A 25,395-nucleotide genomic window follows, 5' to 3' on the forward strand; every position below is an offset into this window, starting at 1 on the left:
GAGGAGAGGGTAGATTGGTGTAAGATGACTCCAGAGAAACAGATAAGGAAACAAACCTACAACAATACTATAAATAAGTACTTCAAATAAATAATTTAATAATTTGATCATAGAACAGGTAATTTCAAACTGGTTGGTAAATAATTTTATAATTTATAGTACAGTTAATAGTGTAGTTAATAATATAATTAATAATTACAAAATAATTATTTTATAATTAAAATATCTTTAGTTATATTTTGGACTAGAAAAATATTTCCAATCTGTATAGTTATCATTTTCACAAACTTTCAAGCTATTCATATCTAATATGTGTATCAAAATTTGACCATAATTTTTACTGATTCGAAAACAAATCAGCAAAAATCTCAAATCTAGCAAGGATGACTTTGTTTTTGTTTTTGCCAGCCCTGCTTGAGCTCAGGGCCTAAGTACTGTCCTTGGGCTTTCTCAAGGCTAGAGTTCTATCACTTGAGCCACAGCACCACTTTTGGCTTTTTTTTCCTATGTATGTGGTACTGAGGACTCAAACTTGGGTCCTGGCGCATGCTAGGCAAGCACTCTACCACTAGGCCAACTCCTGGCCCGGATGACTTACTTTTTAAAGTAAGCTCAAAAAGAAGCTGAAGTTATTAGCTCATGGAAGAATTAGCTACTGCATGCAATTATCCTTGGAAAGTAAATTCCAAAGTCAAAGGGTTCATGCATGAACAGTGTTTAAATACAGATGCAAAACAAGGAAATTAATCTTCCATTTATCTATTTTGGCCTTCTAGAATGATCTACCAATAACTCATCTCCAACATAACCTAATGGTTTAAGGATTATTTTTTCATTCTTTTTTTTCTGTCTGAAAACAATGTAAACTATAAAACATTTTATGTCTGGTAAGAAAAGTCACCCACTGAAGGGGTGAGGGGAAGTTGGGGGAATAATGTGTACACTATCACGGGAACTTGAACCTGGAAAGTCTAGGCACTGTCCCTGAACTCTTTTGCGCAAGGTTAGTACTCTACCACTTGAGCCACAACTCCATTTCTAGCTTTTTGGTGCTTAACTGGAGATAAGTCTCATCAAATTTTCCTGTCCACGCTTCAAACCACAATCCCTGGATTTCAGTCTGAGTAGCTAGGATTACAGGCATGAGCTAACAAAGTCCCGTTTTCCATTAACTCTTTTTTCCCCACAATATCCTTGCTTAGAAGCATGTTAGATCATCATTCACTATAAATGTGATAGAAAAATGCATGTTTAAAATAATCTGTATGGAAAACGAATGACAACAGATGCTGGAGGGGATGTGGCCAGGAGGGATCACTACTACACTGTTGGTGGGAGTGCAAACTCGTTCAACCACTATGGAAAGCAGTGTGGCAGTGCCTCAAAAGACTAAACATAGAACTCCCCTATGACCCAGCAATTCCACTACTTGGCATTTACCCAACCATCCAGAAACAAGGACATACTAAACCCACTAGCACAACAATGTTCATTGCAGCACTATTCACCATAGCAAAGATATGGAACCAACCTAGATGTCCCTCAGTTGATGAGTGGATCAACAAGTTGTGGTATTTGTACACAATGGAATTCTATGCTGCTGTCAGAAAGAATGACATCGCCCCATTTGTTAGGAAATGGAAAGACTTAGAAAAAATCATATTAAGTGAAGTAAGCCAGACTCAAAGGAACTTAGGCTCAATGGTTTTCCTCATTCGTCATAATCAGTAGAAACCTTGGGCTCTACTAGCAGAGATTTGCAATAGAGCAAAATCTTGATACATAAGGCTATATAATGTGAAGCTAATTGAAAGGACCTCCAGGATATTGAAACAAAAGCCATATAATGAATGATTGTTGTCCTTAATGTACTATGTTGTCTCTCATCTCCTTTGCTGTCCCTTGGTTATCTCATATTGGTATAGTATCTCACTTTGTTATCTGATATATTGAATTTATTTGTATTTGGATATTTGAAATTTGATAGGGAAGGGGGGAAAACCAAGACGGGTGGGGGGTGTGGGGGGGGAGGGTAATGGGTACCAAGACATGTGAAAGGGTATCAATGTATGTGAATTAATGCACCTTCTATCTGGCAAATATCATGTAACCCTTTTACTAATTACAATAAAAAAATAAAAATAAATAAAAAATAAAATAATCTGTATATCCATATTTATTGCTTTACTATTCACAGTATCTGAAGCATAGAATCAGACTAGGTGACCATTAACAGATGAATAAAAAAGAAAGAAAATGATACACACATACACACACACACACACACACACACACACACACACACAATTCATCAAGTGGAATAAAATTGTATTGCTTTCTAGCAAGTGAATGGAACTGGAGACCATAGTGTGCGTGTTTGGGGGGGGGGGCGCGCATGTGTGCATGCATGTGTGTGCATCAAGTTTTACAATTTAATATTTTTATTATCATTAAGTAGCTATAGAAAAAAGTAAAGCAGGGCTGGGAGTTTGGCCCAGTGGTAGAGTGCTTGCCTAACATGCATGAAGACCTGGGGTTCACTATATACATAGAAAAAAGCTGTAAGTGGTGCTGTGGCTCAAGTGGGAAAAACCCAAGGACAGTGCTCAGGCCGTGTTCAAGGCCCAGGACTGGGCAAAAAAAAAGTAAAGCAGTTTATGAACATAGTGCATCTTGATCAATATCATCCCTTTCAATATTCTCACCCACTCTTCGCCTTACCTTAATTTAGATTATGCATTTTTTTGTATTTCATAAAGCAGTTTATGTGTCAATACTTGATCTGTATCATCGCTTCAACATCTTCATCCCACCTTTGACCTACCCCATCCTTTCTATTTCTCAATTCTGTGGTATATTCAAACTTTTTCTTTGAGCAAAAAGAGGAGCTTTTAGATTTTCCAGTTTACTACAATAGATACCGTGTGACTAGATATTATTCTTGAGCAACAAATGATACTGAAAAATTAAAAATTACTAGAAATAAATGAAATTTAGTGGCATAAAAATTTACTGACTATTGATAAGACAAATAATTAGTTCAGTATTAAGTTATTAAGATCAGAGACCACCAAGTTAATGTTGAATGAGAAAATATGCCAGAAATGTGGCTGAAACTAATTCACTGTACCAATTCATAATAGTTGAGACAAATCAATAAATAAATGAGAAAAGATGAAAAAATGAAATGAAGAACAATTCAAATAAACTAAAAAGACCAATTTTAAACATGTATATACTATGTGTACATAGAAGTGTATATATGTTTAACAGTCAAGAAGTGCTAGCACATTCTGAATGTATGTAAAACCTTAAGAACTCAAAAAAGGTCAACAGTAGATTAGAATTTGGGTAAAAAGGAAATATACAGATACCATGAAATATTAATTTTCCATAAAATCTTCTCTTGACGGTCTTAAATCTTTCTTAGCAACAAATGATCGTAGCAGAGAATATTGCCTAATTTTACTTTACCCTTTTCAGAAAAGAAAGGCAAACTGGAATTGAATAAGAAAAGATAAGTTAAAATAAATGGGAGTGAAGAGCAATGTAAAAGGATGTAGTCATACACTAAAGATTTAAAAGTGGAAATAAGTGTATCATAATCACTTAGCCAAACTATTAATCTATTTTAAATTTTCCATGATGTATTTTCTTTAAAATATAAAGTGGAATGGCAAATACCCACATATTTTACCAGTTGTTTTGGGGTCAGGCCCACCTACCTACTTCCATTCCATTTTAAAACAGTACATCCCCTAAATTAAACACCATGGCTTTTATTTTCAAGACTGTAAGTAGATATGCAACTGTTCTTAACATTCGCAACTTGGCTAATTCTCAAGAGCTAACTAATAATAAATAGAATGTATAAGAAAAACACACATGAAAACTGTAAACAACTCTCTAATAGTCTTAGTCAAAGCCAATAAGACTTATGCATATCTCTTGGTTTGTATCTCCTTAAAGAGGAAAAAAACAAAAGATACTCTGTTTTAAAAAATATTTAATATATTTTTAAATTATATTTTATTGTCAGGATAATATGTAGAGGAGTTACATTCATCAGGTAGTAGGTACATTACTTCTTTTTTTCATATATTTTTATTGTAATTAATAGAAGGGTTACATTATATTTGCCAGATAGGAGGTGCATTAATTCACATACATTGATACCCTTTCTCATGTCTTGGTCCCCATTTCCCTCCCCCCCACCCTTATCCCTCATCTTGTTTTCCCCCCTTTCCTATGGTACATTACTTCTTGAACAATGATAGCCCCTTCTCATATTTGTGTCCCATTTCCTTTCCCCACCCCCTCCCAATCATCTTGTTTTTCCTCTTCCCTTCCCTATTTCAAATAAACAAATATTCCCTTAAATCTATCTAAAATTAGCAACTTCATTATACCCCAAAGCGAGGCAATTAATTTAGAGTAGACAGTAATGAACAAAAAGCACATCTTTAAAAAAATTTCTCATCTGAGGATATGAACATGCTGAAATACAAACTAATCCCCAATATAAAAGATAAATAAAAAGTAAATGAACACTTCATTCAAATAAGTGCTATCGCCAGCTGTATCACTAAAGATCTAAGTTCCTCTAAGGAATATAACTTGTCAATCATTATAGAAAGGAAGACTAACATTTAAGAAAGATATGGAAATATTCAACTATAAGACCTATATACTAGCTAAGGCGGTAGTCATAAAAATGTCCAAAAATGGGCTAAAAATTACATTTTTGGGAGAGACTGGGGTTTGAACTCGGACTCATGCGTTCTAGACAGATGTTGTACCAATGAGCCATGTGTTAGCCCTTTTCTGTACTAGTTATTTTTAAGATAGGGTCTTGCTTCCTTTTGGACATGACACTGGGCCATGATCCACCTATTTTAAGGCTTTCTGTTAGAACTGGTATGACAGGTATTCACCACTGCACACAACTTCTTCCATTCAACAGGCTTCCAGAAAAGTCTCATTAACTTTTTCTGCTGGAAATGGTCTGGAACTAGAAGCCTCCTGATGTCAGTCTCCCATGAAGCGAGAATGACAGGCTCATGCCACTGGGTCCAGCTACAGTTAAAGCAGAGGTCTTGAGATTTTTTTCCTGCCTTGAACATGATCCTACCATTCTCAGCCTCCCAAGTAACTAGAATTACAAGTCTAAGGCACCAGGGTTTGGAACATAAATTACATTTGTAAAGGATATGAAGGTGATTGAATATATGGATGTTAAAAGTAATTTTATGAATAAAATTATATCTCATTCTCACAATAATTACAGCCTCAATGAAAAATGAAAAGAATAGCTTCATTGATATTTCTTCATTATCTTGGTAATTCTAAATGTTAAATAGAAAATACTTTTGCAGTTAAAAGAATAGATACATTTACAGAGCCACAATTAACTTGAAATTATAATGCATTTTCAAAAATATTGGCCTCTCTATGAGCTATTAAACATTTGGCAGCAAATTCAGTGAGAAACAGTAATGAGAATGATTACAAAGACTATTAATTCTATGTGATTCATTACCCACCTCTAATGTGATGGTGCAGACCAATCCACTGATGCTATGAGATCAAAGATAAGCTTTCAGGCAAAAATCCAACCATCCAACAGAGCTCATAGTGCAGTCACACTAAACATAGAATATATAACAATCCCAATTTTCAAAGTAATACATTAAACCATCATATCACATCACAAATACAAGTGCCTTCTCATATCACTAATAAAAACTTCTGATCAGATACATCAGACAGTTATAAGGTACTCTGCTGAAAAATAAACCTCTAGAAATTGACCTAGCAGTGTAAAAAAAAAAAGATTTGACTTATTGTACATTTTTGATCCACTTTGTCTTGTGACTATATCTATAAGTATAGATCTACATATAGCAATTATACTATTTTGCCAAACATAAAACACTAGTCAGTAGTTTTCTTCCAATGGCTGGTCACAGGATCTGAGATATGGGCTACCCCATAGCTATTTCTGTGTTGTCTGTGGTTTCAACTTTAATAAATGTATTTGTGAAAACTGAGTGACTATATAAAAATACACAGGATTTGATAAAGACTAGAACATATGCAGGTGGGTGCTTAAGGAATTTTCTGCCCCTTTTGGCAGCAGTAAAGATGCCATCTGCTTATGCCATGAATCAAGCTCATCTTCAGTGGTTTTTAACACTGCCAGTTACATTTGTTATTTTAGCTTACACTGTAACACATTCTACATCCTAGATGAACTATTATTTTTTAAACGATCTCACATATATTTAACATCCAGTTTTCTACATTGGTAATGATGTATTGTCTATTCTTTCCTCAGACACTATTTTAAAAAGAAAACTCAAATTTACACAAACCTATTTTCTGAATAGTCCTTTCTGTTAAGTAAATGAAAATCTATTCTTTTGACTCAGCTCTTAGCTTTCATTATTTTTTGAAAATTTTTTGTTTGTTTTTAGTTTTGTTTCATTTTAGCAGAGCAAGACTAGAACTTGATTCTCCTACTTACACTTCTGTGTAGCTGAGATCATAGGCACATATCACTGTACACAGCTTTTTATTGGTTGAGATGGGATTATGAAATCTTTTTGCCAGCGATGGCCCCAAATAGCAATCCTCCTGGATCTCAGCCTCAAGTACCTAAGATTACAGACACAAGTCAACACACCTACCTCACAGTTTCTTTTGTGAACACAACAGGAAGATATCTAGACTTATGTCTAAAAATAACACAGAACTTTAACTTTATCCTAAACATTGTAGGCACATATTATAGTAGTCTCATTTCATTTCGCAGAAAACTTCTACCTAAAAATTCTTACCATTTAAGTCTTTGAGGCTGTTTTTAATGGAGATTTACATAAAAATCCATTAAGTAGTCACATTAATATTGTGCCACAGTTATTATTGTCATATTTTTCACACAGATTGGTCACAACACACAACCCACTACAAAGGCACAATAATTAAGACTGTGGTAGCAACACAGAATAAATACAATTCAAGGGGATTGAAACAAATGTAAAAACTGACCGACACAGCTGCCAAGAAAACTTAATGCTGTATTTTACTAAAGTCTTTAATAAATGGTTCAGGACTGACATGATGTCCAAATGAAAAACTGAGGTTTGACCCTATTCATCCATATATTCCATACATAGAAACTCTGTGAATCAAAAACCTAAATATATGTGATATGTGTGTATGCATGCGAGAAAAAAGGACATATTCTGCATGACCTTGGGATAGGCAATGGTTTCTTGTATATAATACAATCAAGAAAGAATTAGCTAAAGTTGACTTTATTAGAATTTAAACTCCAAGGTCTTCAAACGATATCAAGAAAGAGATAAAGAAAATCAATATATTAGCCATTTCTGAGAATTGAGATCATCATTTAAAGCCGGCCTGGAGATGAGATGAAAGTCTGTGAGACTCTTATTTTGTTATAGGAAGGAAAGAAGGGAAGGAAAGAAGGAGGAAAACAGGGAGGGAGGGAGAGAGGGTGGGTAGGTAGAAGAAAAGAATGAACCAGAAGTGGAGCTGTGTCTTAAGTGGTGGAACACTACCACCCTTGAGTAAAAAAAGCTCAGGGACAGCACTTGAAAAAAGCTCAGGACACACCCTGAGTTCAAGACCTAACAAATAGTAGCCAAAAGACAAAAAAACAAAACAAAAACAAAAAAACAGGTGATGTCTCTTCATATAGATAGCTATTTAAAATAACAACAGAACAGATAATGGATAATAGCAAGTATAAATACTGACGTGACAATATTGAAATGTTGTGACAATACTGAAATCCTCATCTTCATTGTGGGTGAGAATATAAATGGTGCACTTTGGAAGTTTCTAGAAAATTAAGCATGAAATTATCACATGCCTGAGACATTTCATTCCTAAGTATATACACAAGAGAATTAAAAGCATATATCAAGAGGATGGGCACGGATAGCTCATGTCTGAAATCCTATCTACTTTAGAGGCAAATATCTGGAGGACTGAGGTTCAATGTTGGTCATTGCAAGCAAAAACAAAAACAACAACAGCAACAAAAAACCAACAAAAACATGCCATTTAGACACCGAGATACAACTTTTACCTAAACTATAACAGCAAGCATTAAATAAAAGGACTACCATTCTGGCCCACCAGATGTGAAACCAAAGCAAAGTAAGCTAGAGATATGGCTAAGGCAGTTAAGATGCCTTCCTAGGAAGTAAAAGGCCCTGAGTTCAGACTCTTGTACTAAAGAAAAAAAAAAAGTCAATAATAACAGGTTCACAAATGTTCTTATCAGCATTATTCATTGTGGTCAAAATGTGAAAACAAATCAAATGTTCATCCATTGATGAATGTAGTATATTCATACAACAGAATAGTCAGCTAGAAAATAAAAAATAAATACTGATATATACTATTATATGTTGAATCTTGAAAAATGTGCTGAATGAACGAATCTCGTCACAAGAGATCATGCATATTTGTTTTTTGATTCCAATTTTATGAAATGTAAAAAACAATTTCAAAAGACAAACAGCTTAGGATGGGGGGGAGGGAAATGGGGACCAAGACATGTGAAAGGGTATCAATGTATGTGAATTAATGCACCTTCTATCTGGCAAATATCATGTAACCCTTCCATTAATGATAATAAAAACATATGAAAAAAGACAAATAGCTTAATGGTTGCTGTTTGGGACTAGAGGAAAACAGGTAACAGACTGGCAGTATCTACAATAGATATAGAGCTTCTCTTTGGGGTAAACGAAATACTAAAGTCAGCCCCTATGATTGTATAAGGTGTGTAATACACTCTGAAAACCATCTAACAGATTAAAAGAATGGATTTAATGGCAAATAAACTGTATCTCAATTTTTAAAACTGTTTCAAATCTTTATAGGTTTAAAAAAAAGGAAGGGTTGGGAATATAGCCTAGTGGTAGATTGCTTATATAGCATGCGCTGGGTTCAATTCATCAGTATCACATACACAGAAAACGCCAGTGGTGCTGTGGTTCAAGCAGTAGAGTGCCAGCCTTGAGCAAAAGAAGTTCAGGGACAGTATTCAGGCCCCGAGTTCAAGCCCCAAGACTGGTCAAAAAAGAAAAAAAAGAAAGGAAGAAAGAAGAAAGGAAAAAAATGTGTCAAGACACATTATTCCCCCTGTGTGGAACAATAAAGAAGCCAGGGAAGCAAGCATTCCAACAGAACATGGAATGGAATTTATTGTATCTAATACAACCTCACAGTCTGCAGTACAAAATGCTTTGGGGAACTGACTCCAAGTGATGAACAGAAACAGTATGAGTGCTACCCAGTGTAAGTTGCCTCCCTTACAAAAGAAACCTGACTATTATTCAATTTTCTTCCTGTAGTGGGGACTAATCCTACACATTATTGAAAAGAATGAAGCTATCTATCTTTCATAATTTTCCTTAAAACATTTCACTAACTGACCTCCCCACATTAGACAGGCTCAGTAAAAGTTGACTCAACAGATTTAATATAAACGGGACACGTTTATCATCAACTTGATTTTAATCTCATTTCATGAATTTTGTTAAAAGAAAATCTAGGGTCTGGGAATTTGGCCTAGTGGTAGAGTGCTTGCCTAACATGCACGAAGACCCGGTTCGATTCCTCAGTACCACATACATAGGAAAAAGCCGGAAGTGGTGCTGAGGCTCAAGTAGTTGAGTGCTAGCCTTGAGAAAGTCCAAGGACAGTGCTCAGGCCCTGAGCCCAAGCCCAGGACTGGCCAAAAAAAAAAAATCTATTCTCTTCACTATGCTATATAAAATAGTAACTAATTCATTGTTTTAGGTCATGCTGTTCCCTTATTTTCCTATGCATTAGGCTCCATTGTAATTTTCAAAACCACAGAATAATTTCCTCAAAAATGCTTTGGAGCCAGAAGCATGGCTTAATGGTAGAGTGCTTGCCTAGCAGGAACGAAGCCCTGGGTTTGATTCCTCGGTACCATATACACACACACAAAAATGCTGGAAGTGGTGCAGTGGCTCAAGTGGTAGAGCACTAGCCTTGAGAAAGCCCAAGGACAGCGTTCAGACCCTGAGTTCAAGCCCCAGGACTGGGAAAAAAAAAAAAAAAAACAACTCATGGTTTTCAACTTATTTATTTACATACACTTATCCAAAGCAGTATTTTATAAAAGATATATAAGACAGCAAAATAAGCATGAAATTTTTCATTTTTCAGTAAAGTGTTTTGTATTTCTCTAATATATAAGAGAATTTTAGAAAAGAACAGGCAGATATATAAATGAGTTTGTTTTGAAAAGCTTTCCTGCATTGTTTTATCTTATTTTCTAGGGCATCTAAAACTGTTAGGGTGTAAGCAGATCGTCTGGCCAGCTGAGACAAAGTCTTGGCACTACTGTGAAATAAGATATAACAGGGCTACTTTTTGGTATTGTGTAACTGGCCTAGTTAAAAGGACATATACTGATGATACTCAAGAAAGGTATTGGCAGGGCTGGGAGTGTGATCTAGTAGTAGAGTGCTTGCCTACCATGCATGAAGCCCTGGATTCAATACCTCAGTACCACATACACAGAAAGGGCCGGAAACAGTAGTGTGGCTCAGGTGGTAAGAGTGCTAGTCTTGAGCACAGAGAAGCTCAGGAGCTGTGGGCGCAGGCCCTGAGCTCAAGCCCCAGGACTGGCCCCCAAAAAAAAGGTATTAACAATATGGATGCTGACAGGTTATCAATTCATGTGCAGTGTCTCTTGTATTAACAATATGCTTGCTAAATTTCAATAGACTAAAATATGAAGGATAAAGAATTTAAGAATAAAACCCAAGAACCTAGTATAATACCATTGCACAATTCAGTTTGTTTTTGTTTCTGTTTTTGTTTTGTTTTGGTTTTTTTGCGCCAGTCTTGGGCTTGAGCTCAGGGTCTGAGCACTATCCTTGGACTTTCTCAAAGCTAGAGCTCTACTGCTTGAGCCTCAGCACCATTTCCGGCTTTTTTCTATGTATGTGGTACTGAGGAATCAAACCCGGATCTTCGTGCACGCTAGGCAAGCACTCTACCACTAGGCCAAACTCCCGGCCAGCACAATTCATTCTGAAACACTGAACAGCACAAGCTTAAACAAGAAAAACCTATGAGAATTAAGGCTTCTGTATTTACATTGCATTTTTCAAGTTATACTTTACCTCAATGGGTCTAATATGATTAAGATTTTTAAAAACTGTATTAACACTTATAATTCTAAAACAATCATTTTCCTCTTAAGAGGAAGCATCAAGTAAATTATAGGGTGAAATCCATTTACTTATTTCCACAGCTACCAAGTTGGGGATTTGAATTTAAAGGAAAGAAAAAATAATACTGATTTATATGTGATAATGTTTATATTTCCAGAAAGCTGAGTCAGAGAACAGAAGGCACCTCAATACTACCACTTCAGAATGAGAACCAAGTATTTCTCCATCACACAGGCTTTTAGTTCTTCTAGTGGTAAAGTTCTTATTCCCTACAAGAAACTTGGTGGTATATGGCAGAGGATGTCAGAAAACAAAGGGCAGAACATTGTGAAAACTAGGTAAATGTATACCCCTATAAACAAAAACTTATAGCCTCTGGTTGTGCAGTGATCCACAGAAACACCTGTTTATCAGGTCAAGAAACCAAGGATTTCTGGAAAACTCCCTCCTCAAAGCAAGAATGCTTTGAGGGAAAATATTGAGACTATAACCAGATCAAGTATCTATTCTTCAAAGTACTGTCAGTAATCGAGGGCAAGAAAAACCACAATCCAATAGTTCAAATTTTGAATTCTCAGAAATAAGGTATCTAGTATCCAATTCCACATGAAGACGTAACAATAATATATCATGTACAAATACATAATATTTGTAAAAGTCAAAGGCTGACAATATATACTATCATTTGGTACAATGGGAATATGCAAAATGTCTACTAATAAAAGACAAGATAATAGGGCTGGGAGTTTGGCCTAGTGGTTAAAGTGTTTGCCTAGCATGCATGAAGACCCGGGTTCGATTCCTTGGTACCACATACATAGAAAAAAGCCACAAGTGGTGCTGAGGCTCAAGGGGTAGAGCTCTAGCCTTGAGAAAGTCCAAGGACAGTGCTCAGACCCTGAGCTCAAGCCCAGGACCGGCAAAAAAAAAAAAAAAAAAAGACAAGATAATAAACATAAGTAGGTATTTTTGCTAAACAGAATTGTTAATTTTCAAATCAAATACAATACAGGCACTTATGAAGTGAATCGCCAAGTATATTACCCATAACTTAATTTTTTTCATCCTGTTCTATTATCATATTTTCTATTATTTTAGTGTTATATACTTACGCATCTACCCTGGCATTGTTGTATTAGGATTTTAGCACTGAGATTTTTTATTGATACTTGGAAATTTTTAAATGTTACTGTAAAGCTAATGTACGGAAGGGTTACAGTTATGTAAGTCAGGTAATGAGTACATTTCTTTTTGAACAGTGTCACTCTCTCCCTCATTTTCTCCCAGTTTTTTACCTCTCCACTTCCCCTCCCTCACTCCAACCCAAATTGTGCAGCTCATTTCCAACAGAGTCTAGTTGGTTTTACTACTGAATTGGTCCACCCTATGTCCTACCATGTCTGAGCTTCCTCTTCCCTTTCCCAAATCAGATAAATTTATATAAAAGACAAAGGATACAGAAATCAAAAAGTGACAGGAGAGAATAAAACAAAGAAAAAAGGAGGAAAAAAGAATCACAAATAGTACAATAAAATACTTTTTGCTTGCATTTCGTGGAGTTCATTTTTTAAAAAGTTTTTGTTTTTTGTTTTTTTTTTGCCAGTCCTGGCTTGAACTCAGGGCCTGAGGACTGAGCTTAGAATGTTTAGAAACATTCAAACTCATGTAAGTTACTTACTTTTTAAAATTTAATTTAATTTTATTTTACTGTAAAGATGATATATAGAGGGATTATAGTTATATAAGTAATGAGTACATTTCTTGTCAAACAATGTTACCCCTTCCCTCATTTTCTTCCACTTTCACTCTCCCCAACTTTCCTCCCAGCCAAGTTTTAAAGCTCATTTCCAACATAGTGTCTTGCTAGTACTGCATTGGTTCACCCTTTGTCCTTTGTCTCATCATTTTTTTTTTTTTTTGCCAGTCCTGGGCTTAAGCTCAGGGCCTGAGCACTGTCCTTGGATTTTCTCAAGACTAGAGCTCTACCACTTGAGCCTCAGCACCACTTCCAGCTTTTTTTCTATGTATGTGGTACAAGGAATCGAACCTGGGTCTTCGTGCATGCTAGGCAAGCACTCTACCACTAGGCCAAACTCCTGGCCCTATCTCATCATTTTGTGACACCCCTATTCTTCCCTAGATCAGATGAACATATACAACACAGTTATACAAGACACAGGATACCAAAATCAAAAATAGAAACAACAGGGGAAACACCATACGAAAAAAATAAAAAAGGAATAAATTGGCTGGGAGTTTGGCCTAGTGGTAAAGTGCTTGCCTAGCATGCACTAAGACCTGGGTTCGATTCCTCAGTACCACATGCATAGAAAAAGCTGGAAGTGGGGCCAGGAGTTTGGCCTAGTGGTAGAGTGCTTGCCCAGCATGCACAAAGACCCAGGTTCGATTCCTTGGTACCACATACATAGAAAAAAGCTGGAAGTGGTACTGAAGCTCAAGTGGTAGAACTCTTGCCTTGAGAAAGTCCAAGGACAGTGCTCAGGTCCTGAGCTCAAGCCCAGGACTGGCAAAGAAAAAAAAAAAAAAGAAAAGAAAAAGCTGGAAGTGGCGCTGTGGCTCAATTGGTAGAGCTCTGGCCTTGAGAAAACCCAAGGACAATGCTCAAGCCCTGAGCTCAAGCCCAGGACTGGCAAAAAATAAAATAAAATAACTTCACACAGTACATTAAGAACAACAAAAAAAAAACTCTTTTTTCCATATCTTGGAGTTCATTTTAATTAGCATAATTTTATGGTCATATGTATATCGCTCTTGAGAGCAGGACTATTTGTGATCCTCTGTAAGGATTATCCTAGACATATACTAATTATTACACATGAAGGAAACCATAGAGCCTACGTCTCTTTGGGTCTGGCTTGAATATGATTTTTCCCGTCTTTCCATTTCCTTCAGAATGGGGCAATGTCATTCTTTCTGATGGAAGCATAAAATTCCATTGTTTATACATACCACCTTTTCTTCACTAGCTACACAACAGACAAGGGCCTCATACCAAAAATATACCTAGTGTGCAAAAAATTTAGCCCCCCCCATAACAAATCCTCAAAGAAACAACCACCCCATTAATAAGTGAGTTAAAGAATTAAAAAGAAGCTTCTCTGGAGAGGAAATAAGAATGGCCAATAGACCCATGAGGAAATGTTCAATAACTCTGGCCATAAAAGAAATGCAAATCAAAACAACACTGAGATCCCACCACAGCCCAGTTATAATGGCCCTTATAAGAAAACAAATAATAATAGATGCTGGCAGGGATGTGGCCAAAAGGGAATGACTACTACTACACTGTTGGTGGGAGTGTAAACTGGTTCAACCACTTTGGAAAGCAGTATGAAGGTTCCTCAAAAGACTAGACATAGAGCTCCCCATATTTACTCAAATGATCACAAACAAGCACAACTATGTTCACTGCATCATTATTTACATAGTTAAGATATGGAACCAACCTAGATGCCCCTCAGAAGATGGCTGAAGAAAATGTAGTATGAATACACAATGGGATTTGTGTAAGATCTTTTTAAATACACAATGGTAGAGCACTTGTCTAACAAGTATAAGATCCTGACTTCAATCCCCAGTATAAATAAATAAAGGAGGAGAGAGGGAGGGAAATATTTTAAAAGAAAAAAATTTAAGAACTCCTCCCAACTGTACAACATACCCCTCCTTTTTTTTAAACAACATATCTTTTAACTGATTTCTCTCCATGTTCTATTACTTTTATACTCATCTCAAGTTCTCATGGCCATTATTCTACCTTCTACTTCTATGAGATCAATGAATTTATGGACAAATAATGTTCTATTTTGTATATATGTCACATATTTTTCCTCATTTACAATATACTGAATCAGCTTATGTTCTTCAAGGAGAAAAAAACTTATTAAAAATTTCTTAGCACTTAAAAAACAAAGGTAAAATTTATCAAAAAATATGCATGAATTTTATCATATATTTATAATCAATATATTTAGTACACACACATACACACACACACACACACACACACACACACACACAGCCAGGTGCCAGTGGCTCATGCCTGTAATCCTAGCTAATCAGGAGGCTGAGACCTAGGATCACAGCTTGAGGCTAACCAGATCAGGAAAGTTCATGAGATTCTGATCTCCAATTGACTAATAGTTCAAGCCCCAGGACTGGCGTACACACACCCACAAAAATGTACATAAACACACATCTACACATAAACTATAATTAAGAAATGTTGTTAGAAGACAAAAGAACATGCAACTGGATAACTAAAACCGCACAGCTTATATCAGAATCATATTGATGCCTAAGTATTCCTTTCATTTTTATTTTGGTACAGGTACCAGAGCTTGGACTCAGGCCCTAATGAATGCTGACTCAGTGCTTTTTGCTCATGGTTGGCCCTCTAGCACTTGAACCATATCTCCAGTTATGTTCTAAATATTCTAACATCCTCAGTGTGTTAGAAGTACGGAACCAATGTATTGCTCCCCAGTATAAGATTTCTACCCAAAGTCCTTAGAGTTCTATAACTGAATCTTAGTGAAGAAAAAGAATCAAGAACAGAACCAAATGACAGAACCAAGAATCAATGACATAACCAAACTGACTAAATGATTGCTTTCCAATGGTGTATGTATAAAACTTGACCCTGAAGAGTTGAAATTAACAGTCACACACTTTATTAAACTTTACCATTTTCTTTTCTCTAATTCCTTACCAATAGTTTTATATTTCTTCAAAATAAGAGGGAAGAAAAATGAACAATATCAACAATAGAAAAATGTGAATTACTTTAGTGTAGATGCTAATAATTCAAACATTTCATAGTAAAGCTAGAGATGGAAAGCCACTTAACTTCAGGAATAAAGGTGCTCAATAAGGTGAATTTTCACCTATTGTAACCATGTCTTCACCTTCATTCCATTACTACAGGCATCGCAGAACATCGGGAAAGAATATCTAGTTATAATTCCATTTAGTCATTAAAGGAGCCTGTGTGCTCATATATTTTTTAATCATTCGTCATGTTCACTTACCAATCTTACTGCTCACATAAACCAATTTAAGATGAGAAGGATAAAATGGTGGGTTAAAATAGTCAGGCCTCTAAAAATGAAAATTCAAAACGAAACCATTGAATTGTTTTATCAGAAGCATTTGCTTTTAGCAAAACAAATTTCAAGAAAGAAGTAATTGTAGTTGTAATTTATGACATCATAAATAATCCAACTTGTATGAAGTAATTGAACCATCTTAAGATAGTTAGAAACCGCCAAAATCCACTCCTAAAGTGTTTTATGTTATTAAGTAACTTTGGCTTTCATAGCAAGCCTTTATATAGACATCCCCACCCACCAGTTAGCCTGACAGACATCATGCAGAGACTAGGTCTGTGTGGGAAAGGTTACTGCCATCCATCACTGTGAAAAGTAATAGCTTTTTAACAGTTGGAGAAATAGAGGTATGGCAGCGCAATCTTGTTGCAAAGACAATTTGCCACCAAAAAAAAATAGCGTAGGCGAAGTCCATTCATAACATTCTCTTCCTTCGACCACCTACATGCTAATTCATTATTCAAATGCCAAAGACAGCAGCAGGCACACATACTCAGCCAATAAGTTACCATTATAAAGACTGCATAAACATTCCCAGCTCAATCATTTAAGAATAATAGAATAAGACAGGCACTTGTTTTCCAAGTATCTCAGCAATAAAAATTTTAACAGCTTTGAAAACAACATGATATGACATGGCCCCAACTAACATTTTTTAGTATCTCATGGAGTAATTTATATATCCTGTTTCCTCTAATTTCTTTTTCAATATTAAAAAACATGTTGCCTGACTAGAACCAGTAAGCACTAAATACCTAAATAAAGCTCACCGTAATATATCATCATTTTGCAAAACATATCCCAACTCCCCTTGGACACCAGATTCTGAGTGTTAGGAACAGAAATAAGAAAGATCAATCCTTCCCTCTTAAACATTGAAAAACCAAAAGTATTTGGGACCTTTCCCCTTTCTTCTGCAATTCTCTGGAATCCTGACAATAGGACTGAAACTCCTGATAACACAATTATTCACAGGGTCTCCTTGAGTATGGAAATCTTGTCCTCAAATAAAACAAAAACAAAAGACTAAAACCTGATAACCACACACCTCTACTTGTATCTTCTATGAACTTCTATTTTAAGCCACATCTTTTTTAAAAATATATTTTTAGAACAGATACAGTCTTTTTTTTATCAAAATTGTACCTTGGCTCTATTATAATAACCACAGTTAGGGACTGTGATTTTTTTAAGTTATCAGTTCAAGGAAGGAAGGCCTTTTGGAACATTTTTCTCTCTACCAACCAGCTTTTACAGCAGTGAAAAGAGAGCACCTGGATGAGTATCTACTAAAATTAACTTTTAAGAAAAATAATCTCTTTCCTTAATTGAGTCTTCATTTAGAAAAAAAAAACTGAGACATTACTATGAGTGAAAAGTGATTTTTAATTTCACTTCACTGAAAACAAACAAAACAAAATGCCTATTTTTCTACCATTCTTTTATTTTCTAACATTTTGAAAGGTTGTACTCTCTCAATGAGCCTGTTTGGGTACTTTCATCTGTTTCTAAACTTAATTATCACTCACAAAACTATGATCCATTGTGGAAAAGTAATTCTGGAAAAGCTTTTCCTATATTTGCTATAAAATAAATCTTCAATAGGGCTTTTTAATAACATCAATATAAAAGGAAAAATGTGTTTCCTACATTAAAGTCAACAGAATTTAGAATTATAGGTAGTGATTCAACTTACTCTATTGCACCATAATAATTTAAAAAGAAAAGAACTAGGTTTAGCTCCATTGTAGAGAACTTGCCTAGCAAAAGCAAGGCCATGGGTTCTATCCCAGCATTGCCAAAACATTAAATAATAACAGTTCAAACGCAACTACATATTTAACTAGTCTCCAGCTAAAAACTCTGACAAGTACTAAATTTTTCTGGGCATCTAAATGTATGTACAGTGCTATGTATAAAGCCCTAAGCAAATAATCTAGACTGATTTCATTTATTTTAAAAATTAAAATATATTTTTCTCAATACTCAGGAGTGATTATCTTGTTCTTTAAATTAGTAATTATTAAATGCATTATCCTATCAGTCACATTACCTGGTCATTTATGAACAATAGTTTGTTCACTAGCCATTGAGTATTTCCTCTCTTCCTTTTTCCAAACACATATCATAGTATCTTTAAGCAATTTTAGACAATAGTAAATAACTACTAATTCATTTGTTAACTTCCAAACATTTAAAAACCACCTACTATGGGACAAGCACAGTGGTTATATGTAGTGGTGGACAATAAGCACAAATTCTTCTTCCATAAAGCTTCTGCACTGAGAAAGGGGGAAGAATGTAGTAAAAAAAAAAAATTCAAAGTACACCCTACAAAATGAAAAAAAGTGAGGAAAGGTGTGGGGTGGGAGGGATAGGTAAGAATGTTGAAAAGAGGGTGTTATTGATCAAGGCATACTATTCATAAACTGCTTTCTTTAAATGACAACTCCTGTAGGATATAGAAACAAGAAGAGCTTTATCTTGTGTGATTGTTGTTCTTAATGTACTATGTTATTTCTCTTTTGTTTTTGCCCTTATGGTTAATCTCATAATGTTACTGTATCTGACTTTGTTACCTAGTATAGTGTATACGTTTATTTGTTTATTTGAAATAAGAAAGGGAAGGGGGGAAATCAAGATAATAGGGAGGGGGTGGGGGAAGGAAATGGGGACAAAAACATGAGAAGGGGTATCAATGTGTGAGAAGTAATGCACCTACTACCTGGCTAATTTAACTGTAATCCCTCTATACATTATCCCAGCAATTAATAAAAAAAAAAAGAATATCAAGAAGAGGGTGTCATTGATCAAGGCACACTATTCATAAACTGCTTTCTTCGTTAAATGGCAACTCCTTTTGTGCAACTACTTAAAGATTTTTTTTAACATTTTTACAGCTTTCATGTTGAAGGAAAGGACTTCAAGCTAGTAACACTGCAATGTATAGTTGAACTCAGTCTCTTTGAAAATGAAGAGTAGCCAAAAAGCTAGGAGAACACAAGAGTGGTGACAAAGAAACCAAAGAGTAAAAGTACCAGTAAATAACAACTTTTTGTGCTGAGGGTAAGTAGGTGGAATTCAGAAAAGTATCCACTGGACTCAGTAACACTGCTCTGTCATGAGCATTTTAGAAAAAAAAATCCAAGTAAGAAAATACATGATAGAGATTAGATGAAGGACAGTAAAAAGAAATCATGCTTAGTAGTAGGTAACAATGGTTCTATAATAGTACCTCTGTGGTTTTCATTTCCATCCTTCATTATATCACAAGTTTGGTAAAAGGGTTTTGTTGTTATTGCCGAGTTCTTGACTGACAGATGCCTCCTTTTCAAGGTTCTGAGACAGAACCTTACTATTTAAGACTGCCCTAGAATTCATAATCCCCCTTCTTTATCTAAAATTTTCAGGGAACTTGAAGAGAATTAGCTCATGACTTCAGAATGATTATCAATGTTTATCCTCTTGTTTTATGGTACAGGAAGCAAACCCAGGGCTTTGTGCATTCCAGGTATACACCTTCCCAAACCCATCTTTAACACTGATCATCATTTTTATACTTCTCCAACATCCGGTTTTGTTTTTTTTATTTTTTATTGTAATTAATAAAAGGGTTACATGATATTTGCCAGATAGGAGGTGCATTAATTCACATACATTGATACCCTTTCACCTGTCTTGGTCCCCATTATCCTTCCCCCATCCCCCATCTTGTTTTCCCCCTTCCCTATCCAATTTCAAATAACCAAATACAAATATATCCAATATATCAGATAACAAAATGAGATACTGTAACAATATGAGATAACCAAGGGACAACAAAAGAGCTAAGAGATAACATAGTACCTTAAGGACAACAATCATTCATTATATGGCTTTTGTTTCTATATCCTAGAGGTCCTTCCAATTAGTGTCATACTATATGGCCTTATGTATCAAGGTTTTGCTCTATTGCAAATCTCTGCTAGGAGAGCCCAAGGTTTCTACTGATTATGACAAATGAGGGAAACCACTGAGCCTAAGTTCCTTTGAGTCTGGCTTACTTCACTTAATGTGATTTTTTCTAAGTCTTTCCATTTCCTAACAAATGGGGCGATGTCGTTCTTTCTGACAGCAGCATAGAATTCCATTGTGTACAAATACCACATCTTGTTGATCCATTCATCAACTGAGGGACATCTAGGTTGGTCCATATCTATGGTAAATAGTGCTGCAATGAACATTGTTGTGCTAGTGGATTTAGTATGTCCTTGTTTCTGGATGATTGGATAAATGCCAAAAGTTGGATCCTTCTTTGTCACCCTGCACTAGAATTAACTCCAAATGGATCAAAGACCTCGAGGTAAAAGCTGACACACTGAAAACTTTACAAGAAGGAATAGGAGATACACTAGGCCTCCTTGGCACAGGTCGAAACTTTCTTAATAAGGACCAAGAATCACAACAAATCAGAGAAAGGCTGGATAAGTGGGACTGCATTAAACTGCAAAGCTTTTGTATGGCAAAGGACATAGCTAGTAAATTAATTAGGAAGCCTACAGAGTGGGAGAAGATCTTCACCAACCATACAACAGACAAAGGCCTCATATCTAAAATATATCAACAGCTCAAAAAATTGAATCACTCCAAAACTAATCTCCAAAGTAACAACCATCCCATTAAAAGATGGGCCAAAGACTTAAAGAGTCTTCTCTGAAGAAGAAACAAAAATGGCCTATAGACACATGAAGAAATGCTCAACATCTCTGGTCATAAAAGAAATGCAAATCAAAACAACGCTAAGATTCCACCTTATTCCAGTTAGAATGGCCAGGATCAGGAAAACTAATAACAACAGATGCTGGAGGGAATGTGGCCAGGAGGGATCACTACTACACTGTTGATGGGAGTGCCAACTCATTCAACCACTATGGAAAGCAGTATGGCAGTGCCTCAAAACACTAAACATAGAGCTCCCCTATGACCCAGCAATTCCACTACTTGGCATTTTTTTTTGGGGGGGGAGGGTCAGTCCTGGGCTTGGGCTCAGGGACTGAGCATTGTCCTTGGACTTTCTCAAGGTTAGAGCTCTACCGCTTGAGCCACAGCACCACTCCTGCCTTTTTCTATGTATGTGGTACCGAGAAATAGAACCTGGGTCTTCGTGCATGCTAGGCAAGCATTCTACCACTAGGCCAAACTCCCAGCCCCGATTTTACCTCAAGCAATTTAAACTTAAGTTTAACTTTATGATTTACATGGAAAATAAGGAGCAAATAGGAGGATGGAAAGATCTAGATTAACCTGCTTTAGGAGCTATTATGTAAATTACGCATAATAAAGATAAGTAAGTAGAAAGGAAGAAGGGTTAAGGAAAGGAAATAGTAAGGAAGGTTTTAGGATGAGACTAAACTGGGTCCAAACCATGCTATACATCATCTCCAGAGATATATGGCCACAGGTAAGGTACTTAACCCCTTTTAGGTCCCAGTTTCTATAAAAACATAACCCATGTTAAACATGTCTATTAAAGATTAGATGACATAATTAAGATCTAATAAGCTGTTTGATTTACTAAACCTTCATTAACATTAGTCTTCTTTATGTTTCTTCTACATGGCTAACAGAGAGGGGAAAAAAGCACCTGAGTAATTGCTTGAGTACTTTAGAAAAGGACTGAGAAGGAAAGAAGTGAGAGCATCTGTTTCTACAATACTTTTTACAATATAGAACACTTTCCCTCTGGTCACCTTTAACAAATGAAGTAATGCACCTACTATCTGGAGAATGTAACTGTAACCCCTCTATACATTACATGAAATGAAAAAAATAGGCTGGGCATTAATGGCTTATACCTGTAATCTTAACTATTCACAAGGCTGAGATATCAAGATTGAGATTCAAAGGCTGTCCAGGCAAGAAAGTCCATGACACTTTTATCTCTAATTAACCACTAAAAAGCCAGAAGTGGTGGTGTGACTCCTAAAGTTGTACAACACCAGCCTTGAGTGAAAAAACTAAAGGATAGCACTCAGACTGTGAGTTCAAGCCTTGGTACAAGTACAAAAGAAAGAGAGAGACAAAAAGAGTGAGAGAGGGAATGGAGAGAACAAGGGAGGAAGCAAGAAAGAGAGGGAGGGAAGGAGGATTTGTACTCATTTAGTCAAATTAAGTCACAACCATGATTTTTGGCTACAAATATGTTGATTATTTAAATGCATTAGTTGACATTTGAAGCTATCTGCTTCCTAAAAGTACTGATACATTTTCATCTGTGAAAATAAATCTCCAAACTTTCAAAAAGTTTAAAAGGTTCCAGAGATAAACTAGTTGGCCCCCAATATTATGACCTATTGTACCAAGATAATAGAAGCATAAAAAACAGAATCCTGTCAACCCAAATAAAAGAAAGGGGAATAGAAGTGTATGTGACTTTAAAAAGTTCCACAACATAAAAATCTATGATGGGATATACACTTTATAGACATAATGTTATATTATATAGATCGATACGTATCTATGACATACAAACTCTCAGCTTAATTTTAATTATGTTCTAAAATTTATGTGCCAGTGATTGTATATAGATATTCCCATCTTTAATACTTATTTGTTAAACATGACATTTGAAACATAATGTAAAAATCAGCGTTAATAAAATCTTTTAATTAAAAAAAGTTTCACAAAATCTGCCCAGTCAACAGTAAAAACTGTGCAGTGGTCCACAGAAAACAACATATGTCCAATCCATAACTTTAAAAATGCAGTGACTGGAAAGTGATGATCAGAAGAAAAGATAGCAGAAGCAGAAAATAGGTAAGATTCCTAGTCTCAACAGTGACTTTTTTTGTTACTGATAAGGATCATAGATATACATGGATCTCCTCTTTAAGAAGTATATTCTTGAGTCCTTTGGGGAGTACTAGTGGGGAAGGATCTTAAAATCCAATAATAAACATACAATATTTGGATTCTGAATAATAAAAATACTAAATAAATAAATCCCTTCACTGGGGTGAGCTGCAGTCTGTTATTTCCAAAATTTGGGAAATCAGTTTCAGCCTTGTAGATCTCAACTCTCATGGGTTCAACACAGACAACTAAATACTAACAAATGTTTGCCATATTTATCCCCAGTGGGTCCAGATATACAGGTTTTTGTTTAGTTCTTAAAATTGCTTCCCTCATTTGTAACTATTTGTATACATCTAGGATTCTCCCAACAGAGGATCATAATAGCTCAAACACTATGTACATATGAGGCTAACCAAAATGAAGTCCAGGATATGGAAACAAGAGGTTTATCTTTGTGATTGTTGTTCTTAATGTATGTGAAGCTATTTCTTTTCTCTTCTTTTTCCCTTACGGTTTATCTCATGCTGTTACTATATCTGAAGGTGGTACCTGGTATATTGTATATACGTTAGTTTACTTGAAAAAGGCAAGATAAGGGAAAAACAAGATGAATGGGAAGGGAGCAGAGGGAGGGAAAGTGGGAGAAAAACACAGGAAGGGGTAACAATATTCAAGAAGTAATGTACCCATTACCTGATGAATATCACTGTAACCCCTCTGTAAATCACCCCAACAATAAAATAATAATAAAAAAACTGCCACGCATCTATTAGAGCTATGCACATATTATTCCTACTGCCTGGACAGGACTGGATGCTCAGAACTTGCTTTACATTTGTTTCTTCAGAAAAATCTTCCCATTTTATCTTTCTATTCTTTAAGAAAAAGGAATAAAGTGAAGATTTAATAAGTACCTAACACTGGACATCCTTCTTCACATGATTCCATTTCAACTTCACCATAAACCTCAGATAATTACTATACTTGCAGATGAGGATCTAGGTTCAGAAATTAAAGAGCTATTCCAAGGTCATATAGGTAAAGCAAAGATTCAAGCACCATTTTGTCTAATTTCAAGTTATAGCCTTCTACTTCTAAATTGTCTCCGTCTTACTAGAAAGAAATGAATGCTTAATTAAATACAAAACAACAAAAAAGAGTTCTGGTTTATATGAAAATCTATAAGATGACAGCCTGGATAATTAACTCAATATCCAAAACTCTTTTACTCCATATTTCTATTATATTAGCAATTAACTAAGTAGATTAAAGAAACAATGATTACTTTTTAATGAAGAGTTCATAAGAGGTATTTAACATGCTATTTCCTTCATGTACTTTATACACTGATATAATGTGTAAATGATGTAATTAAACTAGAAAATTTCTGAGTTAACTCTAACATACACTCAGAAATTACTCATTTTTTGGTTTGTGTTTTTAATTAAATGACAAGATTTTTAACATTCTCTGTTTAAGCTTAATTAGGTAGGATAGCATTTTGGCTTTATTAATTTGTAAGTGCAATTTACAAGCATTAGGAAATATATGTTATCAACTATGTATAAAATTCTAGAGAGAACAATCTTTAACAAATATATCCCCAACATCTTGAACATGTAAGGCACTCAAACATACTTTTAAATGCCAATATTAGAAAAAAAGAACCAATTTTTTATACTCACCTCATGCTAGTTTTAAAATATATCCATAAAATCTTTAGCATTCTTCACATTAAAATATGAAGCCTCAGAAATAATGCATCTACTACCTGGCAAATGTAATTGTAACTTTTCTATATATTACCTTGACAATAAAAAATAAAAAAAGAATAAAATAAAATACAAAGCCTGGAGTAGGAATATATGTATACCTTAATGGTAGAGCACTTGAGTTAGGTCCTGAATTCAATCCCCAAGCCCACAAAAATTAGACAGATAGATACACAGATAGAAAAATGAAGTCTAATTGCTTCATTTTTAAGGATGAAGTGACTTGGTGACTCCTTCTAAGAAAATAAGAAAAAAGTGACATCACAGAACTAGGTCCTAAGGGACACTGCAGTTTCCTCTCTGTGCTGTGCTTTAGATCAATCACTCTAGGAGAAACCAGCAGCCAGAGATCCAGAGATCATTCAAAATGTTCTAGACATAGGGCTATGTAACTAGGAATGGAGT

The 25,395-nt window shown here is 35.3% G+C and overlaps 1 protein-coding gene across 7 annotated transcripts in view; it reads right to left on the minus strand.

Annotated features, from left to right (window-relative positions):
* The window catches only part of Rasal2 (RAS protein activator like 2), a 261,335-nt gene that overhangs the window by 209,558 nt on the left and 26,382 nt on the right, over nucleotides 1–25,395 (minus strand). The window contains exon 1 of one of the 7 annotated variants that reach the window (XM_090340370.1): nucleotides 6,527–6,563. The exons of the other annotated variants lie outside the window; for them this stretch is intronic. Within the exon in view, the coding sequence (XP_090196496.1) occupies nucleotides 6,527–6,548 (22 nt within the window). The 5' untranslated portion in view covers nucleotides 6,549–6,563. Of the gene's footprint in view, nucleotides 1–6,526; nucleotides 6,564–25,395 lie in introns of those variants that run through there. 7 annotated transcript variants of the gene reach the window in all.

This window comes from Megascapheus bottae, chromosome 10 (assembly GCF_031878675.1).
Source record: "Megascapheus bottae isolate mThoBot1 chromosome 10, mThoBot2.hap1, whole genome shotgun sequence".
NCBI lineage: Eukaryota > Metazoa > Chordata > Mammalia > Rodentia > Geomyidae > Megascapheus > Megascapheus bottae.